Source organism: Geotrypetes seraphini, chromosome 17 (assembly GCF_902459505.1).
Source record: "Geotrypetes seraphini chromosome 17, aGeoSer1.1, whole genome shotgun sequence".
NCBI lineage: Eukaryota > Metazoa > Chordata > Amphibia > Gymnophiona > Dermophiidae > Geotrypetes > Geotrypetes seraphini.
In genome coordinates, this window is record NC_047100.1 from 2,740,829 (window position 1) to 2,763,458 (window position 22,630).

Here is a 22,630-nt window from a genome sequence, read left to right on the forward strand (position 1 = left end):
CCAAATTTTTTCCCAACTCCTTTTATGTGTGTGAGGTGGTGGGCCAGTTATGGGCACTGAACAAGGCCTGGGAAGATAACAAGATGGTGGGACAGTCGTGGAGGTAGTTTTAGGAGTGGGATGATGAGGTAGTGGGGAATTAATTCTAGACATGTCTGCAAAACTATTCAGGCATACATACCTTCTTGTATACTGTTCTGCAAGTGATTAACAATGGCTGCAAGGATTGTGGAGAGACTCATCACCTGGGCACACTGCGCCAGACCCAGGGTAAATAATTCATTCCAGCAGGCACGCACCAGACTGGTATTACAGTCCTGACTGTAAAGAAACACAAATAACCTGAAGTTTTTAGGAGCATGATATTCACACAGGCTGTTAGAATGAATCAGATACTTTAAGGAAGATGAGACCAGCACAGAAGGGTCAGAAGACTTTTATCCTGGCCTAACCTGCAGCAGAGACATCAGTTCCCCCAGGAGGGATTTTAATTTAACTGATGTCTTTCTTAGAAGTTCAAATCAAAGTAATAGTACATTTAGCTACAGAAAGTATTTTCCTCTGTCTGGAGGGCTTACAATCTGTTTGTACCTTAGGCATGGGAAGGTTAAGTGACCTGGCTTCCCTCCTCTAACCATTAGGCTAACCCTCGCCTTGAGCTCTCATAGTCTGCATAAGGGAAAGGAATATTCTACTCCGTCTCATTGTTTTCACTTCTCTGAGATCTGTATGTTCATGTTCAGTTTTTAAGTCAGAAGAATTCATTTGGATTGTTAATTGTGAAATCTGTGCTTACCCAAGTGCTTGAAATGCAGGGATGGATCTAGCCCAGTGCATGGAGAGGAAAAGCAACCGAGATGCTGACTCACAGATATAATGCACATTCAAGTACTCCGGCATGGGACTAGGCATTGTTAGCTGTGGGCAAACAGGACACAATTTTACAGGACAGGTGCACATACAAAAGGTAGACTTCCAGACCACTTACATTTAAGAGACTACCAAGAAACCTCGGTGGTCAAAAGCCTTCCTCATGATGCTGCATACGCTGCTCTAGCGCACAGAAGATACATGATGGCCTTAAACCAGAGGTAAATCATTTCAAGAGCAGTGCTCTCAAACTAACATGCTATTTCCATGTACATTCCAAGGATTCTTGTGATTTCTGAGCAATACACACCTGCAGAACAGCAAGTATCACTTTTCAAGTACTTGCAATGATATAATTTTATTCTGATGCATATCTACCATAACTGAAAACATTTTTACACCATCGATCGAAAAGTGACACCATGCGGTGAAAGGGCAACGGTGAAAACGTTCCTTACTTGGGAAGAGGCATGATTAAATAGTGCAAGGAGCATGTACTTGTAAAATTGTGATGAGATTGCAGGAGGGGGGTGAGGAATGAGGAGGAGGAATCGGTCAAAAACACAATAGTACATAATTCCAGCCCTCTGTTTACAACCTTATAACTTGTGCAATGACTTTTTGTGGTGCTGGAGTGACTTTATGGAATTCACTGGTAAGGCAGTTGATAAAATGTGCTGACAGAGAAACTTTTAGGAAGCTCCTCAAAACACAATTGTCTGTCAATGCTTTTTTACAGGGTCTGATTTTGTCCTATTCAAGGAATTACTGTGCATTTAAATTTTAGATGGCTTATTCCTTTTTTGTGCTATTTTAGCTATTATGTATGTGCATATTTTGCAAACCACCTAGGAATTAGAAGGTAGGAGATTATTTCTGTATGAAGCCTTTGTGCGGAAGGCAGGGTTGGTGGCTATGAAAATTATTGGGGGAGAATGGGTATCGTGTCACTCTCCATCTTACTGGTCTTGGCATAATCACTTACATGCTTTAATGTTGCTGGAGAGGGGTTGGGTGTGTGTCTCCTTTCGACAATCTGAGTTTTTCCTGCAGGTTTGGTGTCCTTATGTAGATTCCTTATGTCCTACAGCTCGAGGTCTGGTTCTTAATACACTAATCGTCTGATCTGCCTTGAGTGGTGGGGGGCAACCCTGGGATTGCCCACATTTCTGGGTATGGATCTCCTAGTTATTCCTCTGTGGTGTTTTATAGCTGTCTTTTGTGGGAGGGGAGGGGAGGTCCTTTATTGAGTCTATCAGGGCCCATCAGAGTCCCCTTTTTTTTGGATCATGTTTGGGACCTTCCCGTTTGGCTGCTGTGGGATATTTGCTCTTTTTTTGCCTTTCCTGTTACTTGCTGTATTTTCATTGGGGGGTGGAGGTGGGAGGGGGGTTGTACTGGGAGTTTTTAAATTGTATTTATTGTCCTTTTATCTTTTGTTTAATAAAATTGTTTTCACGTAAAAATTATGAGGCGATCATAAAAATTGTTGGTTCTCTGATTGTTGCTACTGACATGACCAGGCAGTTAAATGAAACTGTGCTCATTGTAAAAACCCTTTCTGTGTGGTAACAACACCAACAGTTACATTAACCTGAAGTGCGGTAGGGACTAAACTTTACCACACTTTAGCAAACAAGAAACATGGTGAAAAGCTATATGGATGGCTGTGATCTGCAACCACTATCCATATAACTTTTTGCACTCAACTCCAAACTATGTAGATAAGTTCCACCGGCATCTTCAGCATTCAAGTTTAAAATCATAGCCTAGCTGAAAATCCACATAAAGTTATAGTGATAAAAAGAACTGTAGCTATATCTAGCTAATTCACACACTAAAAGGATAATTCTATACATAGTTGCCAGCATATCCGCACCTCTTGTGTGCGAAAATATACTGAATATTGGCACTTTGCAAGTAAGTGTATACTTCTTCACATAAGTGCTATCCTGTAACAGTGCCATAGCAGGTAAACCAATTATGGCTGTGTGATAGCATGAGGAAGGTGGGGCATGAAGCCTCCAAAGACACAGCCAACAAGGGAAGACTAGGTTCTTACCTCAGTCTCCATTCCTGAACGTGTGGTTCGTCAATCCCTTCTCATGAGAATTCTTGTAGGGAACTTCATTAGCATGCTTTTGCTCCGCCTGCCATCCTTCTGGGCTGCCCTCCAATTCCTCAATTGTCTCTCTACAAGTGAGATGGTAAGAGCCCGTCTTTACTGCTTGTGTTTATTTTTCATTATATTTGTTTTTTTGGACCATTTGTGAGGCTTTTCAGTGTTACACAGCTCTGGCTGCGGGAGAGCAGGATTGACGACCCACACGTTCAGGAATGGAGTGCAGAAATGTAAAACAAAACTCTTTATTAATGTACTATATGCTGATACCTGTTCACTTCACAGGCGTGGTAGCTAAATAGTGAAAATAATGCCTCTTGCAAGTCAGTTCAGCCTTCACAAGAGCTTCTGCCAGATTCCACAATCATACTGTTAAACCCAGGCCTGGCTTCAGCCTGGCCAGAAAGGGTCAGAACTCCCCCAGAATTCAAGGGAAATCTTTTCCTACCTTACCAAGTTCCGAATACGTTTTACCTATGCTGTGAAAGCGTTTCCCTGGACCTCCCTGGCTTGACTATGCTCTGGGGTTTGATCTGTCCTGACTGAGCCAAGATCTTTTTGCTCGGCCTCTTAATGTGGCATTGTGAAGGAGTATGCTTAAGCGGGACTGGCAATTTCCTATACACAGTCATAGGCTGGTGTAAGTGCAGGCACATAAATGTAAGGTAGAGCCAGTATTGAATAACTGATTCTGGGCACCCTGGTGCCATTAATAGTCTCTCACTGCCCAGCATTAGGGGACCTAAATGGAGATTCCCATATATAGAATTTCCCCCCTAATAGCTCAGCACCTCTTCAGTAAACAGGTCCCCAAATCCAAACCTGTTTTGGCCAGATTAATTTCAGCTATATAGCAAACTGTATCACCAGTGAGGAATGGCCTAGTGGTAGAGGTTGTGGGATCGAATCCCAGGGCTATTCCTTGTAATCCTGGGCAAGTCACTTAATCCTCCATTGTCCCAGGTACAAAATAAGTAAACCGCTTTGAGTGTGGAAGGCACAGTATACAAGTCCTAATCTCCCCTTTAGGAAAAAAGCCCTTATGCACGGGTACCCATTGCAGACCAGATAAGTGCTTTTGAATATCACTCCTGTTTGTTTTAGACCAGTGGTTCTCAACCCTGTCCTGGGGACCCCCCAGCCAGTCGGGTTTTCAAGATATCCCTAATGAATATGCATGAGAGAGATTTGCAGATAATGGAAGTGACAGGTATGCAAATCTCTCTCATGAATATTCATTAGGGATATCTTGAAAACCCGACTGGCTGGGGAGTCCCCAGGACAGGGTTGAGGACCACTGTTTTAGACCAATTAGTCAGACCCAGAGTTTTTCTCAGTGTATTACATGTAAAAAATGACATGCTCCTGCCAATCCTGTACTTCTGGAGAACCATTCAGACTAAAAATAGTCTATGTCTCTCCCTTGACCCATTTTTCAATTTGTTTCCCTTTGCATAGACTAGGGAAAAGTATTCTCTTTTAAAGCGGGGCCATACTGGTGCTGCCCGATTCGCCGATTCAAATCGATTCACTTTGGTGAATCGATTCAAGTCGATTTGTTTTCCCTGCTAATCAGACTCACCGATTCAATGACCAACCCTCCCCTGGTGAGGCCTGACATGCCTCCAGAGGGTCCTAAAGCAACAGCATAACTGGAGGGGAGATGCAGAGTTCCGAGCATGCTACTTGTGGCCTGCTCCGCTGGAGCCTTCCCTCTGCCACATCACTGATGACGCGGCAGAGGGAAGCTCTGGCGGGCAGGCCGCAAATAGCCTGTTCAGAGCACTGCCTCAGCCCACCAGTCATCGCTGCTGCTGTTTTAGGAGGCCTGACGGCTTGTCAGATCTCACGGTGGGGGGGGAAGAGGGTTGGTCAGGAAGTGCCGCATAAGGGGTTGGGAGGCATGGAAAGCTGCTGCACAGGGGGCTGAGAGGGAGGGATGGAAAGCTGCTGCACATGGGGGGAGAGAGAAAGCACAGTTACTTACCGTAACAGGTGTTATCCAGGGACAGCAGGCAGATATTCTTGACTGATGGGTGACGGCACCGACGGAGCCCCGGTACGGACAATTTTAGAGTGATTGCACTCTAAGAACTTTAGAAAGTTCTAGCTCGGCCGCACCGCGCACGCGCGAGTGCCTTCCCGCCCGACAGAGGCGCGCGGTCCCTCAGTTAGTATAAGCCAGCTAAGAAGCCAACCCGGGGAGGTGGGTGGGACGCAAGAATATCTGCCTGCTGTCCCTGGATAACACCTGTTACGGTAAGTAACTGTGCTTTATCCCAGGACAAGCAGGCAGCATATTCTTGACTGATGGGTGACCTCCAAGCTAACAAAAAGAGGGATGGAGGGAAGGTTGGCCATTAGGAAAACAAATTTTGCAAAACAGATTGGCCGAAGTGTCCATCCCGTCTGGAAAAAGCATCCAGACAATAATGAGATGTAAAAGTGTGAACTGAGGACCAAGTAGCAGCCTTGCAGATTTCCTCAATAGAAGTGGAGCGGAGGAAAGCTACAGATGCTGCCATTGCTCTGACTCTATGGGCCGTGACAGAACCTTCCAGTGTCAGTCCGGTCTGAGCATAACAAAATGAAATGCACGCTGCCAGCCAATTAGACAACGTACGTTTAGAAACGGGACGTCCCAATTTATTTGGATCAAAGGACAGAAAAAGTTGAGGAACTGATCTGTGGGGTTTCGTACGCTCTAGATAGTAAGCCAGAGCCCTTTTACAATCCAAAGTGTGTAAAGCTTGTTCTCCAGAATGAGAATGAGGTTTTGGAAAGAAAACAGGGAGAACAATGGATTGGTTGAGATGGAATTCAGATACAACCTTAGGGAGAAACTTTGGATGTGTACGCAGAACCACCTTGTCATGGTGAAAAACCGTAAAGGGAGGATCTGCGACCAGTGCATGAAGCTCACTGACCCTCCTGGCAGAGGTAAGGGCAATAAGGAAAAGCACCTTCCAAGTAAGAAACTTGAAAGGAGAGGTAGCCAAGGGTTCAAATGGAGGCTTCATTAAAGCAGAAAGAACCACATTGAGATCCCAGATAACAGGAGGGGCTTTAAGAGGTGGTTTCACGTTGAAAAGCCCACGCATGAACCTGGACACCAGGGGATGAGCTGAGAGAAGTTTTCCATGGACTGGCTCATGAAAAGCTGAAATGGCACTGAGGTGGACTCTGATGGACGAAGACTTAAGGCCAGAGTCAGACAAAGAGAGCAAATAGTCCAACAACGTCTCCACTGCCAGGGAAGTGGGATCAAGATGATGAAGAAGACACCAGGAGGAAAATCTCGTCCACTTCTGATGGTAACATTGCAGAGTGGTTGGTTTCCTGGAGGCATCCAGAATGGAACGAACAGGCTGAGATAAGAGAGTATCATGAGATGTCAGCCCGAGAGATACCAAGCTGTCAGGTGTAGAGACTGGAGGTTGGGATGAAGGAGGGTTTCCTGCTGTTGCGTAAGCAGAGAAGGAAACAGAGGAAGAAGAAAAGGTTCCCTGGAACTGAGTTGAAGTAGAAGGGAGAACCAATGTTGCCTGGGCCACCTCGGAGCAATCAGAATCATGGTGGCTCGTTCCCTCTTGAGCTTGAATAAGGTTCTCAACATTAGAGGCAGAGGAGGGAAGGCGTACAGGAACAGATTCGACCAGTCGAGGAGAAAAGCATCCGCTGTCAGACGGTGAGGAGAGTAAAGTCTGGAGCAGAAGAGGGGCAGCTGGTGATTGTGAGGAGCTGCAAAGAGGTCTATCTGAGGAGTGCCCCATTGAGTGAAGATAGACTGCAGAGTTATAGGATCGAGTGTCCACTCGTGAGGCTGGAGAATTCTGCTGAGTTTGTCCGCTAAAGAATTCTGTGTTCCCTGAATGTAGATAGCTTTCAGGAAGAGATGGTGATCTATGGCCCAATTCCAGATCTTTTGGGCTTCTTGGCATAGAAGGCGAGAGCCTGTCCCACCCTGTTTGTTGATGTAGTACATCGCAACTTGATTGTCTGTGCACAACAAGAGGACCTGAGGAAAGAGAAGATGTTGGAAAGCCTTGAGGGCATAAAACATCGCTCTGAGTTCCAGGAAATTGATTTGATGCTTCTTTTCCTGGGCTGTCCAAAGACCTTGAGTCTGGAACTCGTTCAAGTGAGCTCCCCATGCATAAAGAGAGGCGTCGGTGGTGATAACCAGGTGATGAGGGGGCTGATGGAACAGAAGACCTCTGGATAGATTTGAGGATACCAACCACCATTGAAGAGACTGACGAAGAGATGATGTCACAGATATGTGTCGTGAGCAAGGATCCGTCGCTTGGGACCACTGAGTAGCAAGGGTCCATTGAGGAGTGCGTAGGTGAAGACGTGCGAGGGGCGTGACATGAACTGTAGACGCCATGTGCCCCAAGAGTACCATCATTTGCCTGGCTGAGATGGAAGGCAGTGAAAGTACCTGTTGACATAGAGACTGAAGGGTCTGAAGACGATTGGATGGCAGGAAAGCTCTCATGAGGAGTGTGTCCAGGATCGCTCCAATGAATTGAAGTCTCTGAGTAGGGATGAGATGAGATTTGGGTAGATTGATCTCGAACCCCAGAATTTGTAGAAACAAGATGGTTTGGTTGGTGGCCAGAAGAACTGCTTGAGCGGATGTGGCCTTGATTAACCAGTCGTCCAGGTAAGGGAAGACCTGGAAGTGATGAGAGCGTAGAAATGCCGCTACCACAATGAGACACTTGGTGAAGACCCTTGGAGAGGAGGCAAGGCCGAAGGGCAGCACCTTGTATTGGTAATGAGAATGATTGATCATGAAGCGTAGGTACTGTCTGGAAGCCAGATTTACTGGTATGTGAGTGTACGCTTCTTTGAGATCGAGGGAACATAGCCAGTCGCCTTGATTGAGAAGAGGATAAAGAGTGGCCAGAGAAAGCATCTTGAACTTTTCTTTGACCAAATATTTGTTGAGATCGCGGAGATCTAGAATGGGTCTGAGATCTCCTGTTTTTTTGGGGACTAAAAAATATCGGGAGTAGAACCCCTGCCCCTGCTGGTCTAGGGGAACTTCTTCTATGGCATTTAGAAGAAGGAGGGATTGAACCTCTTGGAGAAGAAGGGTTAATTGAGGACTGGAAGCAGACTCTTTTGGTTGACTTGGAGGAGGTAGTGACTGAAAGTTGAGAGAGTAGCCGTGGCGGATGATGTTGAGGACCCACTGGTCTGACGTGATAAGTTCCCAACGGCTTATGAAATAAGTAAGGCGTCCTCCTATAGGTTGTGGAAGTTGGGTAGAAGGAACAAAACTGGCTATGTTCTGGAGAATTAAGTCAAAAGGGTTGTGTAGACTTTTGCACTGGTGCAGGTTTTACCTGTTGTTGTTGCTGAGGCTGTCTAGCAGCCGGCCTTTGTTGTCTCTGGCGTCGTTGCTGGGGAGCAGCTTGAGGCAGAGGACGAGCCACAAATCTACGCTGGTAGGAGGATTGTGGACGAAAAGGTCTGGTTGTTGGCGGCTTCTTAGACTTAAGAAGTGTATCCCATCTAGTCTCATGAGCCGATAACTTTTGAGTGGTGGAGTCCATGGAATCTCCAAACAACTCATCCCCTAGGCAAGGTGCATTGGCTAGCCGATCCTGATGGTTAACATCGAGTTCAGAAACCCTAAGCCAGGCCAGCCGTCTCATTGCCACTGAGATGGCTGTAGCCCTAGAGGTCAGCTCGAAGGTGTCATAAATGGATCTAACCATGAATTTCCGGAGCTGGAAAAGCGAAGAACAAGTTTGGTGAAAAACCGACTTTTTCCGATCAGGGAGATATTTCTCAAAAGCAGAGATATTCTGAATAAGCTGCTTTAAGTAGAAGGAGAAATGGAATGCATAATTCCCTGATCGATTCGCCAACATTGCATTTTGGTATAGTCGTTTCCCAAACTTGTCCATAGACTTTCCCTCTCTGCCAGGAGGGACAGAAGCATACACACTAGCCCCCTTGGACTTTTTGAGGGTGGATTCGACCAAAAGGGACTCATGATGTAACTGGGGTTTATCAAACCCAGGGATAGGAAGGACTCTGTATAGAGAGTCTAATTTTCGGGGAGCCCCAGGAATGGTGAGGGGAGATTCCAAATTTTTATAGAACGTCTCTCTCAAGATATCATGGAGAGGTAACTTAAGGTATTCCTTTGGAGGCTGATCAAAATCCAGAGCATCAAGAAAAGCTTTGGATTTCTGTGACTCAGCCTCCAAAGGAATAGAGAGAGAGTCACACATTTCCTTTAAAAAGGAAGAAAAAGAAGATACTTCTGGTTTAGAGGAGGGCCCCAAGGCAGAGGTGTCCTCTTCACCAGAAGAACATTCTCCCTCAGAAAGGAGAGGGTCTTCTGAGTCGCCCCACAAGTCAGGGTCTTGAACTTGGAAGCTCCGGTCCCGAGAATCCGGCGTGGAAGACTGTAAGTGATGGGATTTTCTATGAGATTTCCCTGACCTGCCTGACTCGGTACCGGGGGATGTGACTGTATGCACCGGTGCCGAAGTCTGAACAGCTTGATGGTGGGATCTCGGCTCCGGTGCAAGAATCGGCATGGAGACAGAGGAAACAGACTGTACCGGTACCGACGAAGTGGAAGTTGACAAAGTAGGACGATCCACTGTCGGTACCGGCGGCTCAGACCGGACTGGTACCGGAAGACTCGGTACCAGGAGTGAAGGCAGAATGTGCTCTAACTGTTCTTTAAGTTGTAATTTTAGAACAGCAGCAATACGGTCTTCGAGAGAAGGCACCGGTACCGCCTTTTTCTTTTGCGGTACCTGCGGTGCCGCTCTACGCTCCGAGGATGAGGAACCCGATGTAGAGGGGCTCACCTCTATTGGAGCGGAGCGCTTCCGTGAGCGCCTCGAGGTCTGCAGGATTGGGCTCGCTGCTATTGAGACCGGAGGACGCTCCAACGGGGAAGGCTTCTTAGCCGGCTTACCTGGAGGAGCCGACACCGACGCGGTATCGCGTGGTGTCGACGATGTGGGTGCCGACTGAGCCGGAGTCGAAGTCGGTGCCGGAGTGGTATCGGACATCTCGGTGCCGAAAAGAAGTTTTTGTTGAATCTCTCTATTTTTAAGAGTTCTTTTCTTTAGAGTCGCACAGCGGGTGCAGGTAGACGATTGATGGTCCGGGCCAAGGCACTGTAGACACCAATTATGTGGGTCAGACAGTGAAATTGGCCGTGCACACCGCTGGCACTTTTTAAACCCGGGTTGAGGGGGCATGAATGTGAAGACGGCTTCAGCCAAATCGAAGGCCGAGGCTTCGATAGTGGCAGTAGGCCCCGCCGGGGCGAAACCGAAAAAAGAAAGAAAACTAAATCAGTTTTTTTTTTTTTTTTTTTTAAGAAAGAAAGTAAAATAAAATGAAGGAAATAAACCTTCTAAAGACGTTTACGCGAGCGGGAAGGCGAAAAATGGAAAAAGTTTTCAACAGCCGTTGAAACGTGCGACTTCTTAGCTCCGCGGAAACTAAGAAACTGAGGGACCGCGCGCCTCTGTCGGGCGGGAAGGCACTCGCGCGTGCGCGGTGCGGCCGAGCTAGAACTTTCTAAAGTTCTTAGAGTGCAATCACTCTAAAATTGTCCGTACCGGGGCTCCGTCGGTGCCGTCACCCATCAGTCAAGAATATGCTGCCTGCTTGTCCTGGGATAAAGAATTGTTGGACATGGGGTGAAGGAGAGGAAGGGAGAGATGCAAAAAAAGAGGTAAAAAGGGATGAGAGGGAAAAACCCTGAATATGATGGAGGGAGACATGCATGGAGATGAGAGGGAGAAATGTTGGACATAGGGTGGAGGGCAGGGAGAAATGGTGCATGGGGAGAAAGAAATGTTGTACATGATAGAGAGATGCTGCATGGAGAATAGAGAGGTATGAGCCAGTGCAGAAGGCAGGGAGAGAGAGAAAAGAGATGGCAGACAGTGGAAAAGAGATGTTGGCTATGGCAGTGGAAGGGAAGGTACAGAGACAAAAGATAAATAGTGAGCAAGGAGAAAGAAGAAAACGTCAAATGGGCAGGAGACCCTGGTGAGCGAGTTAACAGAAGACAAACAGAAACCAGAGCCTAGGAGCAACATGATTTGAAGAATAAATTGACCAGACAACAAAAGGTAGAAAAAATTTATATTTTGTGATTACAATATGTCAGATTTGAAATGTGTATCCTGCCAGAGCTAGTGTTAGTAAGTGTGAGCTAGGACCTAAAAGAGAGAGGAAATTTCTTTTTTGTTTACACTACAGCACCAGTGTGGGGATGGAAAGAACAAAGGAGGCTGGGGTGGGTGAAGAGGCTACAAAATAAACCTGCCAGGATGTTTGAAAAAAAACAAAACAAAACAAAAACCCCCCCCAAAACACCTGATTGAGCAGAAAAAGCAAACAAATCGAAAAATCAATTTAGTAGACTGAATCAAATTGAAAATACAGTATTTTCCTGAATCGGGCAGCACTAGGCCATACTTGAGGTTCTAAGATGAGCTCCAGACTTGAGTACAAAACCCACTAATTCAGAAATAACCAATCAGTCCAAACTGTCATATAATACGCTTTAATGAAACATGATATATTGGCTTTCCCCTTAAGCAGTATTATCTTTCTCAGAGTTTCAGTTCATTTGTTGATAATCAAACATTGTGAAGTTCCTTAGTGTTTGTATAATGTAAAAAGGAATAAAGATATTAAAAAAACAAACAAACAATAAATGCAAAACAATCCTGTATTTATATAGGTTACCTGTTCCAGAAGAACACACCTTAAATGTGACATGTGTATCTGTAAGCAGGGGACCTTCCACCTCAATAATCGGAGTAGATTGATCTCTGCTAATTACATGTATGTTCCCTCCACCTGAAGGATCAATTCCATCTGCCAAGTTGTGTCCTGCAGTGACATCTGCAGTATTAAGAGCTTTTGCCAATGTATCAAATGCTCTGAAAAATAAGAATAATATCATACAAGTGTTCTAGCACAGAACACAAGGCTGCATTTTTAAAGGGGTCTAGTAACCTATCTACAAAATGGCACCTGGCTAGAGCTAATAAACTAGTGCAAAGAGTTTTGTGTTAATTACTAGTATAAGTTAGCAGTGTTGGCAGGAGGCAGTTCATGTCTCTCCTGGCAGTGAAAATGCAAAGCTTTCTGGAACTGCAGGTAACAATTCTGAAGGGCTAGTGGGTCCAGAATCATCACGATGGGGACAGGGGACAGAAGACAGAGGGATGATCAGTGGTTTGGGGCTCAAGGATACTACTGATCTGTGCTGGAACCAGTGCTTTTTAACATAAATGATATGGAAAAGTGAATAATGTATCAAGTGATCAAATTTGCAGTCAAAGTTGTCAAACCACAAGCAAGAGGTCTTTACAAGGTTAGATGAATCTTATGTCACATCGAGAAGAACAACCAAATTATAGGGTTTATATTAATCACCACCATCTGTGGAGAATATGCTAAAATTTCCTGCTTAGTGTGCAGTTACAACCAAAAAAGGCAAACAATTTTAGGAATTATTAGGACACCAACAGCGAACATGTATTGTTCCATGGTGCAAGTGTGTACAATAGAAACATGATAGCAGATAAAGGCCAAATGGACCATCCGCTATCTCCTCCTCTCCCTAAGAGATCCCACGCTTTCTTGAATTCAGACCCAAAGAAGTAAGGAAAAGGCTAAACAAGAATTTCAGAGGATCAAATCCATAAAATGTTATTAAGACAACTCTGGGGGTAAGTAGCATGAAGCCTTGCTACTCTTTGGGTTTCTGTCAGGTACTTGTGACTCTTCGAAACAGGATACCTGATAGGATCATTTGGATGATGTTTAAAGGCTCTCTCCAACACAAATCCACTAATTCTTTAGGTGTTTTGTGAATTTAGGGGCGTCAGAATTTTCACCTAAACACATCTAGAAGTACTTGACTTAGCATCGAAATCTTTTGGCTATCTGCCTCCATATTTTTCTTTACCACTCCCCCTTTTTTTTTTTAAAGCTACAGATATCCTTACATTTATGTCAAATTGCTTTAATGAAAAAAAGTTTTCTATTATAATCAAATTTCATATGCCCACTATTTCAAAAATAGATTAAAACATTAAAAGTCTTGTATACTGCACCCAGATTGGCTTACAAACAGTACTGTATATACTCGAATATAAACCGAGATAACTTCTTCCCCCCACAAAGGGGGAAAAAGGTTGACAAATATAAACTGAGGGACGGTAATGATCTCTTATGCAATGTCTGAAATTAGCTCAATAAAGTGCAGATAGACAAACAGTTCACTAATCCAATAGCAATTTTAAATATATATTTTAAAAACAACAGAACAAAGGCAGCATCTCTGCCACTCTGCTGGGTTTTTCTATTAAACACTTAAGATTGCTATTGGATCGGTGACCTGTTTTTCTAACAGCGCTTTGTTAAGCTAATTTCAGACATCGCATGGGTTCAAATGCAGGAATCTATCTGGTTAAAAAAATATCAAGATCAGACCAAACCACAGGCCTTTCAATCTACAGGAGGTATCCCTATGCAGAGAGACACCCAGCTTATAATAAGTACTGCCATTTAAATATTTTAGTGAATTTATGATACAAAATTTTAAGTTCAAAATAGTCTCTTTCCAAAATATAGATTAGGAATAAATCAAATTGAAACTAATTGTTGTTTTTCTTGATGGATTCACAAGTGATGTTTTCAAGACTATGTATGGTTCTTTATTGTACACTTGTTGAAAGATTAAAAATGAATAAAGATAAAAAATGAATAATAGCATTTTAACGAAATTTCTTTGGCTTGGTAAAACGCATAGAATAGCTTTGGTATCTTTGCAAAAATCAATTAAGGAGGGAGGGGTAAATTTTCCAAATTTTTATAGGTACCATCAAGCCTATATTTTACATCAGGGTATGTATTGGATCCTCCCAGAACTGATAGATAATGCACCGGATTGGTTATATTTGGAATGGCGCCTTATGTTTCCCCTAAATTTAGTTCATCTTCCAAGTATCAACATGCCTAGAAGATACAGAGAAAATAAGATATTAATGGATACTTGGAAAATGTTGAGGTTTATTAGTAAATTAACACCTGTCCCAATAAACAAGTCAACTAATCAGTCTTTATGGATAAACTCCAAGATTAAAATTGACGGAGCTCAAATCCTTTGGAAGGAATGGATTATTGCAGGCATTAGATCTCTGAATGATGTTATTTCGGAAGGTAAACTGCTGGAATTTTCACAATTGCAACATAGATTTGGTCTTAGTAAAAAACAAAGTTTTAAATGGTTGCAATTGAAGCAGGCCATTCAGGTTGGGTTTCCTGAATGGAAAACATTGAATAATCAATATAGTTTAGAGTTCTTATGCTTCCAAGCAGACTTCCTAGGGCATCAAGCCGCATTGTGGTATAAATTAATATCTGGATATTTGAATAAAAAACCAAAAAATGGTCTAAGAGACATTTGGAGCATTGAAATTAAGCATCAAATTACTGCATCTCAATGGCCACTAATTTGGTCTTGGAGAATGAGATGTACAGTGTCAGCATCTATGAGACAAACTTGGTTCTTTTTATTACATAGAGCTTTTTGGACCCCTACACGTTTGCAAAAATTAGATAGTTCTAAGTCCAATAAATGCTGGCACTGTAATCTGGAACCTGGGACGTTGGATCATTTACTATATCATTGTCCCTACATTAAAAGTTTTTGGAATGCAATTTGGCCACAAATTAATAAATTGATGGAAAATCATGTAGCAATATCATATGATACAGTGTTATTTGGAATGATGATGAGAAAAAAAAGTCAAATTTCACCAGAAAATAACAAGCTTTTACTAGTCATGACAGGGGTTGCCATTCAGCATATAACCAATAACTGGAAGAATCATAGTAACCTTAATTATACATTTTGGTGGAATACAATTTGTCATATATTCAAAATGGAAAGAGTAATAGCAATACAAAGAGGGACATATCCTAAATTTATAAAAATATGGGGGCCATTGACAAAGTATTGTACTGAATGAATAATAGGATTTATCTTCTTCTTTTCTTCTTTATGGCACACATGGAGGGGGGGTAGTGAAAATAATTTTACATAACATGTTATAATATGGTATACAATATGTATAAGGTGATTGGAAAGTACTTGAAGGGTGGGGGGTGGGAGAGGGGATAAAAAAATTTGTTCAGAATATTATGTAATAGATATAAAAGTGATATTGTGTATTCATTAGTTGTAACTCAATATTTTGTACACTTCATGTAAAATATGAAAATGAATAAAGAATTATTAAAAAAAAAAATGAATAAAGAATTTTTTAAAAAAAATAAACTAATTAGTTTCATAACAGGGCAAAGAAAGTTTGAATGATAAGATCATCAGTCATACCTGACTTTGTTCTGATGTGGCTTTGGATCAACTCTTTAAATTCAACTCAGACTTCTGTTTTTGTCCCATCTTAAATGTAAGAAGGATCCCTTTGTTACCTCAGCTGCTGGGTGGGAAACCCTCACGAGTTACTTATATTTGTGGGTGGGCCAGGACCAGACATTTCTGGCAGGCCGCAAGCCCTTTTCTAATCTAATCTAATCTAATCTTCCATTTGTGAGTCGCACATACCTATACAGGCTCAAGGCTTCTCAGTCTCTTCTGAATAATGCCAGATCACATAAGCGGTTACAAACAAACTGAAACTGCAACTTTATTCCTTCCCTCCAAACAGAAGAGAGGCTCTTCTTGTAACAGTACAGTTGCAAGTTAAAACACCAAACTATGTAGAGTCCATTTCAGTAAAGCTGCTATAAATATCTCCTAATTGTAAGATCCTGATCTTATGATGGAGATAGCCCAAAAGACAAGCTCTGATGATGTCACTCATATATTTTAAAGACACACCGTTTTTTTGTTCAGGCCTTTTATGAATTAGATTACATTTTTAGAAATTTGATGGAAGTTTTGTAAAAAAAAAAAAAAATTTAAAAAAGGATATTGATAATGTAAATGTAATTGATGCTCAGGTGCTTTCTGTGATATGTGATTCTTGTGCATTACATTTGAATTTGTATGTGTTATTGTAATCTGCTTTGATTTAAAGCGGAATAGAAATTTTTTTAATTAAAAAAAAATTAATGTGAATTCACCATTCAGAGAAATCCAAGCCCTGCCTAGCGTCTCATGCACCACACATTTCTAGAAGTTGCTGGAAACCCAAAGGCTGCGTTTGGTGAGAACTTGTTTAAATATCAGATTCTTGCCTTGTGGGATGAAATTCAAGAGCTGAAACAAGAGATTGCAGAAAAACTGGCTCAAGAAAGCCGACGTCGTTCTCTGTAATCTCAGAGTGGGCAGGAGACGGCAGGCCTTGAGCATGCACACATGATGAAGACCTCACACCAGCTCAGGAAAGAGCATTCACGTCAACCTTCTTCAGCATTGGAGTGGTAAGGAGAATGTGGCGGTGAGGGTGGGAGGGTGGTGGAATGCAGCAGCGTTGGTCATCGGGGGGATGGGGGTACAGAGAGCAGTGTTGGTCATCTGGGTGGGGGGTGGAGTGCAGCAGTGTCATTCATCGGGAGTGGATGAAAGAACAATAGAACATGCCGAGACCAGTAAAATAGCCTTTTGCTGTGCGGAGGTCAAATTGTTTGAATTCACTTGTTGGTCAATTACAAAAATGTGATGGCAGGGGTAATTTCAGAAAACTATTAAAAACGCAGTTATTTGTTAATGCATTTTTCGAGGAACTGATCTTTGCGGTTGTTCTTTTGATGGGCACATCACGTGATTTTCTGCTGATTATATGTTAATGTTTGTTTGATTTTATTTGTTTTATTGAATAATGGGCCATTTTTTTTGGGGGGGGGGCCCCAAAAATCTCAGTTTATGTTTAAGTGTATACAGTAAATGTCTCTCTTTTGTATCAGCCAAATGGCCTCTGTCCTGGCTATTCAATGGATACCATATACAGGCCCCTCCTTGATGTAAATAGATGGCAATGCAAACTTATCTCCTCCAAAGTCACTTCATCAGTGCCTCCAAATTCTCATGCATAATCCTTCTCGCATCAACCTCCCCCGAGGTTATGCAATTCTTCCTCGTTTAACCTGACACAGATTCTGTGTTTCACAATTCTTCTTCAGGAGTTGAAACTGCTAAATCACAATCCACAATCCAAGCCGCTCTTTCTGCAATAAATTCTTAGTTATCAAACAACTAAATACCCGAATGGGAAAACTACCAACAAGACTTCTGCTGCTCAGCCAAACAGTTCAAAAACAATGTCATGTACCACATACTTTTGTTTAGAGATACGTTTCTTCTCATTAGGGCTGTGAGAAAAGAAAATGTTGACATTTGCAGCCATATTAATGAATGATTTAAAACTGTTAATGCTACAATACAAGAAGTAGAAGACAGACATAGTACTTACCGTGTGATCTCACTAGCAGACTGCTCCTCTGCTTGGATTTCAGAGGCGTCTCCATTGAGCGAGTCATTAAGGTTAGCAAGGGATGTGACAACATTTGCTAATGTACCCAAAGCACCTTGACTTGTTTCAGCCTACCAAAGACAATTGAAATACAAAAGAGAAACATTGACTAGATTTTGCTTTCCTTCTGGCTCCAGTAGTAGCACACACTTTCATCATGCATTAAAAGGTAGAAAATCCAAGCTGGATTCTCTAAAATTTGTCTAGCACAATTCCTCTAGTCATTTTGAAGTCGAGAAATATAGCAAATTTCAAGCATTTTACAACGTTTCTTCACTGGAAAAGCAAATGACAAAAAGAGCCCATAAACCAGCAAACACCACCATAGTTGCAACCCATTTTTGGTAAGTATACATGCAATTGAAACAGAAATATGATGGCAGATAAAGGCTAAATGGCTATTCAGTCTGCCCATCAGCAGCATTCACTATCTCCTCCTCTCATGGGACAGGCACGTGGGATCTCTTAGGGAGAGGAGGAGATATTGCATGCTGTGGAAGGGCAGACTGGATCGGCCATTTGGCTGTTATCGGCCATCATATTTCTGTTTCCTTTTTTGAATTCAGAAACAGTTTTTGTCTCCATCACCTCTACTCCATTCATCTACCACTCTTTCTGTACAAAAGTATCTCCTTAGATTACTCCTGAGCCTATCATCTTTTAACTTCATCTCATGCTCTGTCATAGAAACATGATGGCAGATAAAGACCAAATGGCTCATCCACTATTTCCTCCTCTCCCTAAGAGATCCCATGTGCCTGTCACAAATAAAGATGCAAACATAGTTCCCTACATAAATCTATTTAAATGTGCTTCCAAAAGCCACTTTTCACTATTGTTCATATTATTTTCTAAAATAAATGTATGCCCTGCCCTACAAATATGCATTAATTTTTTTTTTAAGATTTATATCCCACATTTTCCAAAGTTCAAGGTATATAACATATGTTCATAATCTAAGTCATGAGATAGCAATAGAAATAGATATTTAAGCCACATAAGTTGAATACCAAAACATAAAGATGATAACAAAATCATTAAAACAATAACAAACATCATACAACAAACACAAACATATTTATTTATTTTATTTATTTCAAATATTTATAATCCACTTAAAGGCCTAAGCAGCTCACAATAAAACAAAACATAGCTATCTATCAAAGAAAATCATCCTGTCCAATTTGATCTTAATCTCTTCTCCAAGGTCTTATTCCACCATCACTTGACTAACAAGAAGTTTTTTGCATCAACCAAAAGCTTGAACAAAGAACTGTGTTTTAAGTCATTTCCTAAATTGTAAGACATTTTTGCAGAATCTTATTACTCCAGATATCTCGTTCCATAAGATTGGGCCTGCAACAGAAAAGGAGCATTGTATAGTACTAACATACTTTACCTCGTCTCTTTTTCGTACGTCTAATAAAATACAGTTTTCCAATCTTAATGATCTACTTGGCCTATACAATGCCAAGCATTTATTAAAATAATCTGGGAAAGTACCATAATCCCTTATAATAATTATTACTTTTGGACAATCAACTGGGAATGCTTGCTGAAGCAAGAGAATATCTGCTGTATTGACCCTCAAACATAATTCCACATAAGAAGGGCAGCTACTGTGAAGATACAATCTCTAGTCACACTGTTGTTTCATTCTAAATCCTGTTATAATAAACTTTCTTTAAAACAAGTATGTTGTCTACCAGCCTGTCTGTACTATTAAAGAAAAATTACTACAGCATGTTTAAAGTACAAAGTATCTTATTTCTAGTTTTACTGTTATTAGATGCAGCAATACAACATATACTCAAATATAAGTCGATCCGACTATAAGACAAGGTACCCTTTTTCCCGAAAAAAGGTTGACTCAAATATAAGATGGGGAGAGGTTAATATTCATGTGTCCTGTCAGGATCAGTGCCCCCCTCCCTCCCTCCCTAGGCTCTGCACAGACCCCCTCACTCCATGCCCGGCTCTCCACCCTGTCCCCCCTCACTCCCTGCCAGGCTCTGCACCCAGCGCCCCTCCCTCCCCGCACTCCCCCCTGTCTCCCTTCCCTCCCTGACTCTGTACCAAGCCGCCCTCCCTGCCCTGTACCCTATCTCACCTCTCTACCAATGTCCTGCAGGCCTTCACCGTACCTGCCATATGACCTGGTGGGCCGGAACAGGAGGGATCCTTCTTGGCTCCTGTCCTGGCTGACTCTGCCAATTTTTTTAACTCCCTCCCATCTTCCCCCATGTACCTTTTTGAATCACTTGTGGTCCAGTGGTGTACCGGGCAGGAGCGAGCTTTCTGCGCTCCTGCCCCGAACTGAATGACTGCCCTGAGTTCTCACGGCAGCCATTCAGTGAGTGGCTCAGCGCCGGGCAGGAGTGCAAAGCTCACTCATGCCTGGTACACTGGGCCGCGACAACTCGAGGCGGCCATTCATGGAGGGGCTCAGCATAGGGCAAGAGTGCGGAAAGCTCGCTCCTGTCTGCTACAACACTGGACCACCAGGGATTCAAAAAAGTACACGGGGGGAGGCGGGAGGGAGGTAAAAAAAAAAAAAATTGGCAGAGTTGGCCAGGACAGGAGGAATTCCTCCTGTCTTGACCCACCCCACCCCACCAAGCCATAAGGCAGGCCCGACGGAGGCCTGCAACAAGTCTGGGAGGGGGACGGGTGGGCGATGACCCGAACATAAGACGAGACTCCCATTTTTGGACCATAAATCTCATCTTATATTCAAGTATATACAGTAATCTTCCTAAAAGGCCTCATGTACAGCTACAGAAAATTCATGAAGGTGATTTTTTTTTTTTTTTAATTAAAATCAAACTTTTTGGTTATATAAATATCATAGGGCTTCAGAAGATGTATTTCAAGGCATAGCTAATGAATTTGTCCCACAGAATATTTGCAAAACTACCAAGCCACAGCAAGGGCTAGCACTTCAGCACTGGAGAAATAAAACCAGAAATGCATTTCCTTTTCTGTTGAACACAATACAGAGACATCTGCTGTTTACATTTCCCAAAGCTATCGTTAGAGGGTAACCTTCCTCTACAATGTGATGTAACCATTTCCCCATGATGCTGCATGGGCCTCTTATCTCGTAAATCGCCTTGTACCTGTACTGGATAAGAGCGATTAAGAAATCCTGATTAGATTATTTTATGTATGTCCCTCTAAGTGTCTGAGAGTACAGCAGTGCGTGCTTGCACTATACCTTAGAATCTGTAGGTAAAAGGACTGTGCCGTCCTCTCGTATCAATGGCTGCTGAATATTCACCAGCATTCCAGGATCCAGAAGAGCTGCTTGTCTATGGGGCAACACAGAGAATAAAGTAACCTATGCTATACTGAGTTAGAAGCATAAGTGTATAAGTAGAATATCTGCATTTCTTCTCATTTTCTTGCATTGAGCCTGAATTTTTAGATGACATATGCTGAATTTTGCTATTTCACGTAAGACATAATGTTGGACTGTATCATTACATGGTTTATTTGCAGTTATAGAGCAATGTACAAAAATTTAAACCAGCCAAAGTAAAACCTGCTTTTACAGTTTTTTCAGTGGATTTTCTCTTGAGTGTACTATGTACATTCTAGCTGAGCTTCTCTGGCTGAATGCCTTCTGTCTGTATTTACTCAATGTGTCATTCCTTCTGCATTTATTATTTGCTCTTCATCTTAATATATCACTTTTAACTCAAAATTATAACAGCAGAGGCAAGTAGAAAATCAAGAGAGTTGATGGAAAAAAACAAGAGAAATTACTAATTTTATGATTATTAGTTGAGATGGACCAAATGTTGGAAAGCTGTCTCTTTTTCAAGCTGAAGAGCGACCAAGACGGTAAAGGGCTACTGGGCTTGATGGACCATTGGTCTGACCCAGTAAGGCTATTCTTATATCTAATATTTATAAATAGTACCATGCCATTTTCAGACTTATTTTTTGTTTTACTTTTGAAGTACATTGTAATGTAATTTATTTCTTATATACCGCTACATCCGTTAGGTTCTGTTTTTGGTTTTGTCTTCAATGATGCTACGTGTAAGAACGCTGTGCTTGGCGTGGTTAACGCCCGATTAGAAGAGTGATTTAACTGCACGGTGACCAGGAGCTATCATCTACTGGTGAGCCTTTCTTCCTTTGGTTTTGATTTTTGCTCTTTATCTTTACTGAGGCCAGGACTCTTTGAGATAGCTGTGTGTGAAACAGGGACTGCCTCCTTACAAGAGAGCGTCTTTTTCTTTTGATTGAATTTGTCCTTGTTTCACAATCTTTACCGAGTGAGAGTTTTTGAAACGATATGGTTGGCGGATTGTGCGATATGGTGTGCGGTCATTTCTCCGGGGTCTCTTTTTCTCATTGTAATCTTCTCATATTGTGTTTTGATATGCTGTTATTTCATGTTGTCTTCTTGATGTGCAATGTGCCTCTCTCCATTTATTTTATTTTTATCAGCTGAGGAATGTTTGCCAGATCTGCATATTAATGCATTAAAGGTAAGGCATCTCAGGAGTCTCAGTCTCTAAGTCAGTGCAGACCCATCATCTTTCCGCAAAGCATATTAAAAAAACCAAAAGATCTACACTTATATCAAGGCTTAAAAGGATGTAACCTGGCTGTTATGGCAGGTGCAGTTCTGGCCACCTTGTTGGGATGGTCTTTCTCTGCCTCCTTACAATAGCGCATAAAATTTAAAATGACTTTTTAAAGAATAGCCTTACTGGGTCAGATCAATGGGCCATCAAGTCCAGTAGCCCATTCTCACGGTGGAAAATCCAGGTCACTAGTAATCATATAAAATGACTTAATTCCTGCACACGCCATGACAATTAGAAGCAAGAAAGACTGGCAGTATTAGCGGGTTGTGCTTCTGAGTTTGCCCCTGAGGAAGGACATGAAACGGGGTACCCTGTAGGGCAATCAGCTACAGCACCCCTTAATGAGATGAAGGACTGCATGCTTCTACAGAAAAGCGGTTTTGCTATCTTTTTGATATTACAGTTATTATGGATTTTTATGGCCCATTTTAAGTAGGGTGTAAGTTATATTTAAGTTTCCCACTTTCACTGCACATTAGTCGGTAGAAAAGATAGACACTTGTTAGTGAATATGATGT

At 42.3% G+C, this 22,630-nt stretch overlaps 1 protein-coding gene across 3 annotated transcripts in view; it reads right to left on the bottom strand.

Annotated features, from left to right (window-relative positions):
- The window catches only part of NR2C2 (nuclear receptor subfamily 2 group C member 2), a 64,779-nt gene that overhangs the window by 16,893 nt on the left and 25,256 nt on the right, over positions 1-22,630 (bottom strand). For all 3 annotated transcript variants that reach the window (XM_033925738.1, XM_033925737.1, XM_033925740.1), the window contains 5 exons: positions 20,726-20,819; positions 17,449-17,579; positions 11,763-11,940; positions 797-918; positions 182-321 (listed from right to left, as the gene is read on the bottom strand). In XM_033925738.1, coding sequence (XP_033781629.1) covers positions 182-321; positions 797-918; positions 11,763-11,940; positions 17,449-17,579; positions 20,726-20,819 — 665 coding nt within the window. The remainder of the gene's footprint in view (positions 1-181; positions 322-796; positions 919-11,762; positions 11,941-17,448; positions 17,580-20,725; positions 20,820-22,630) is intronic.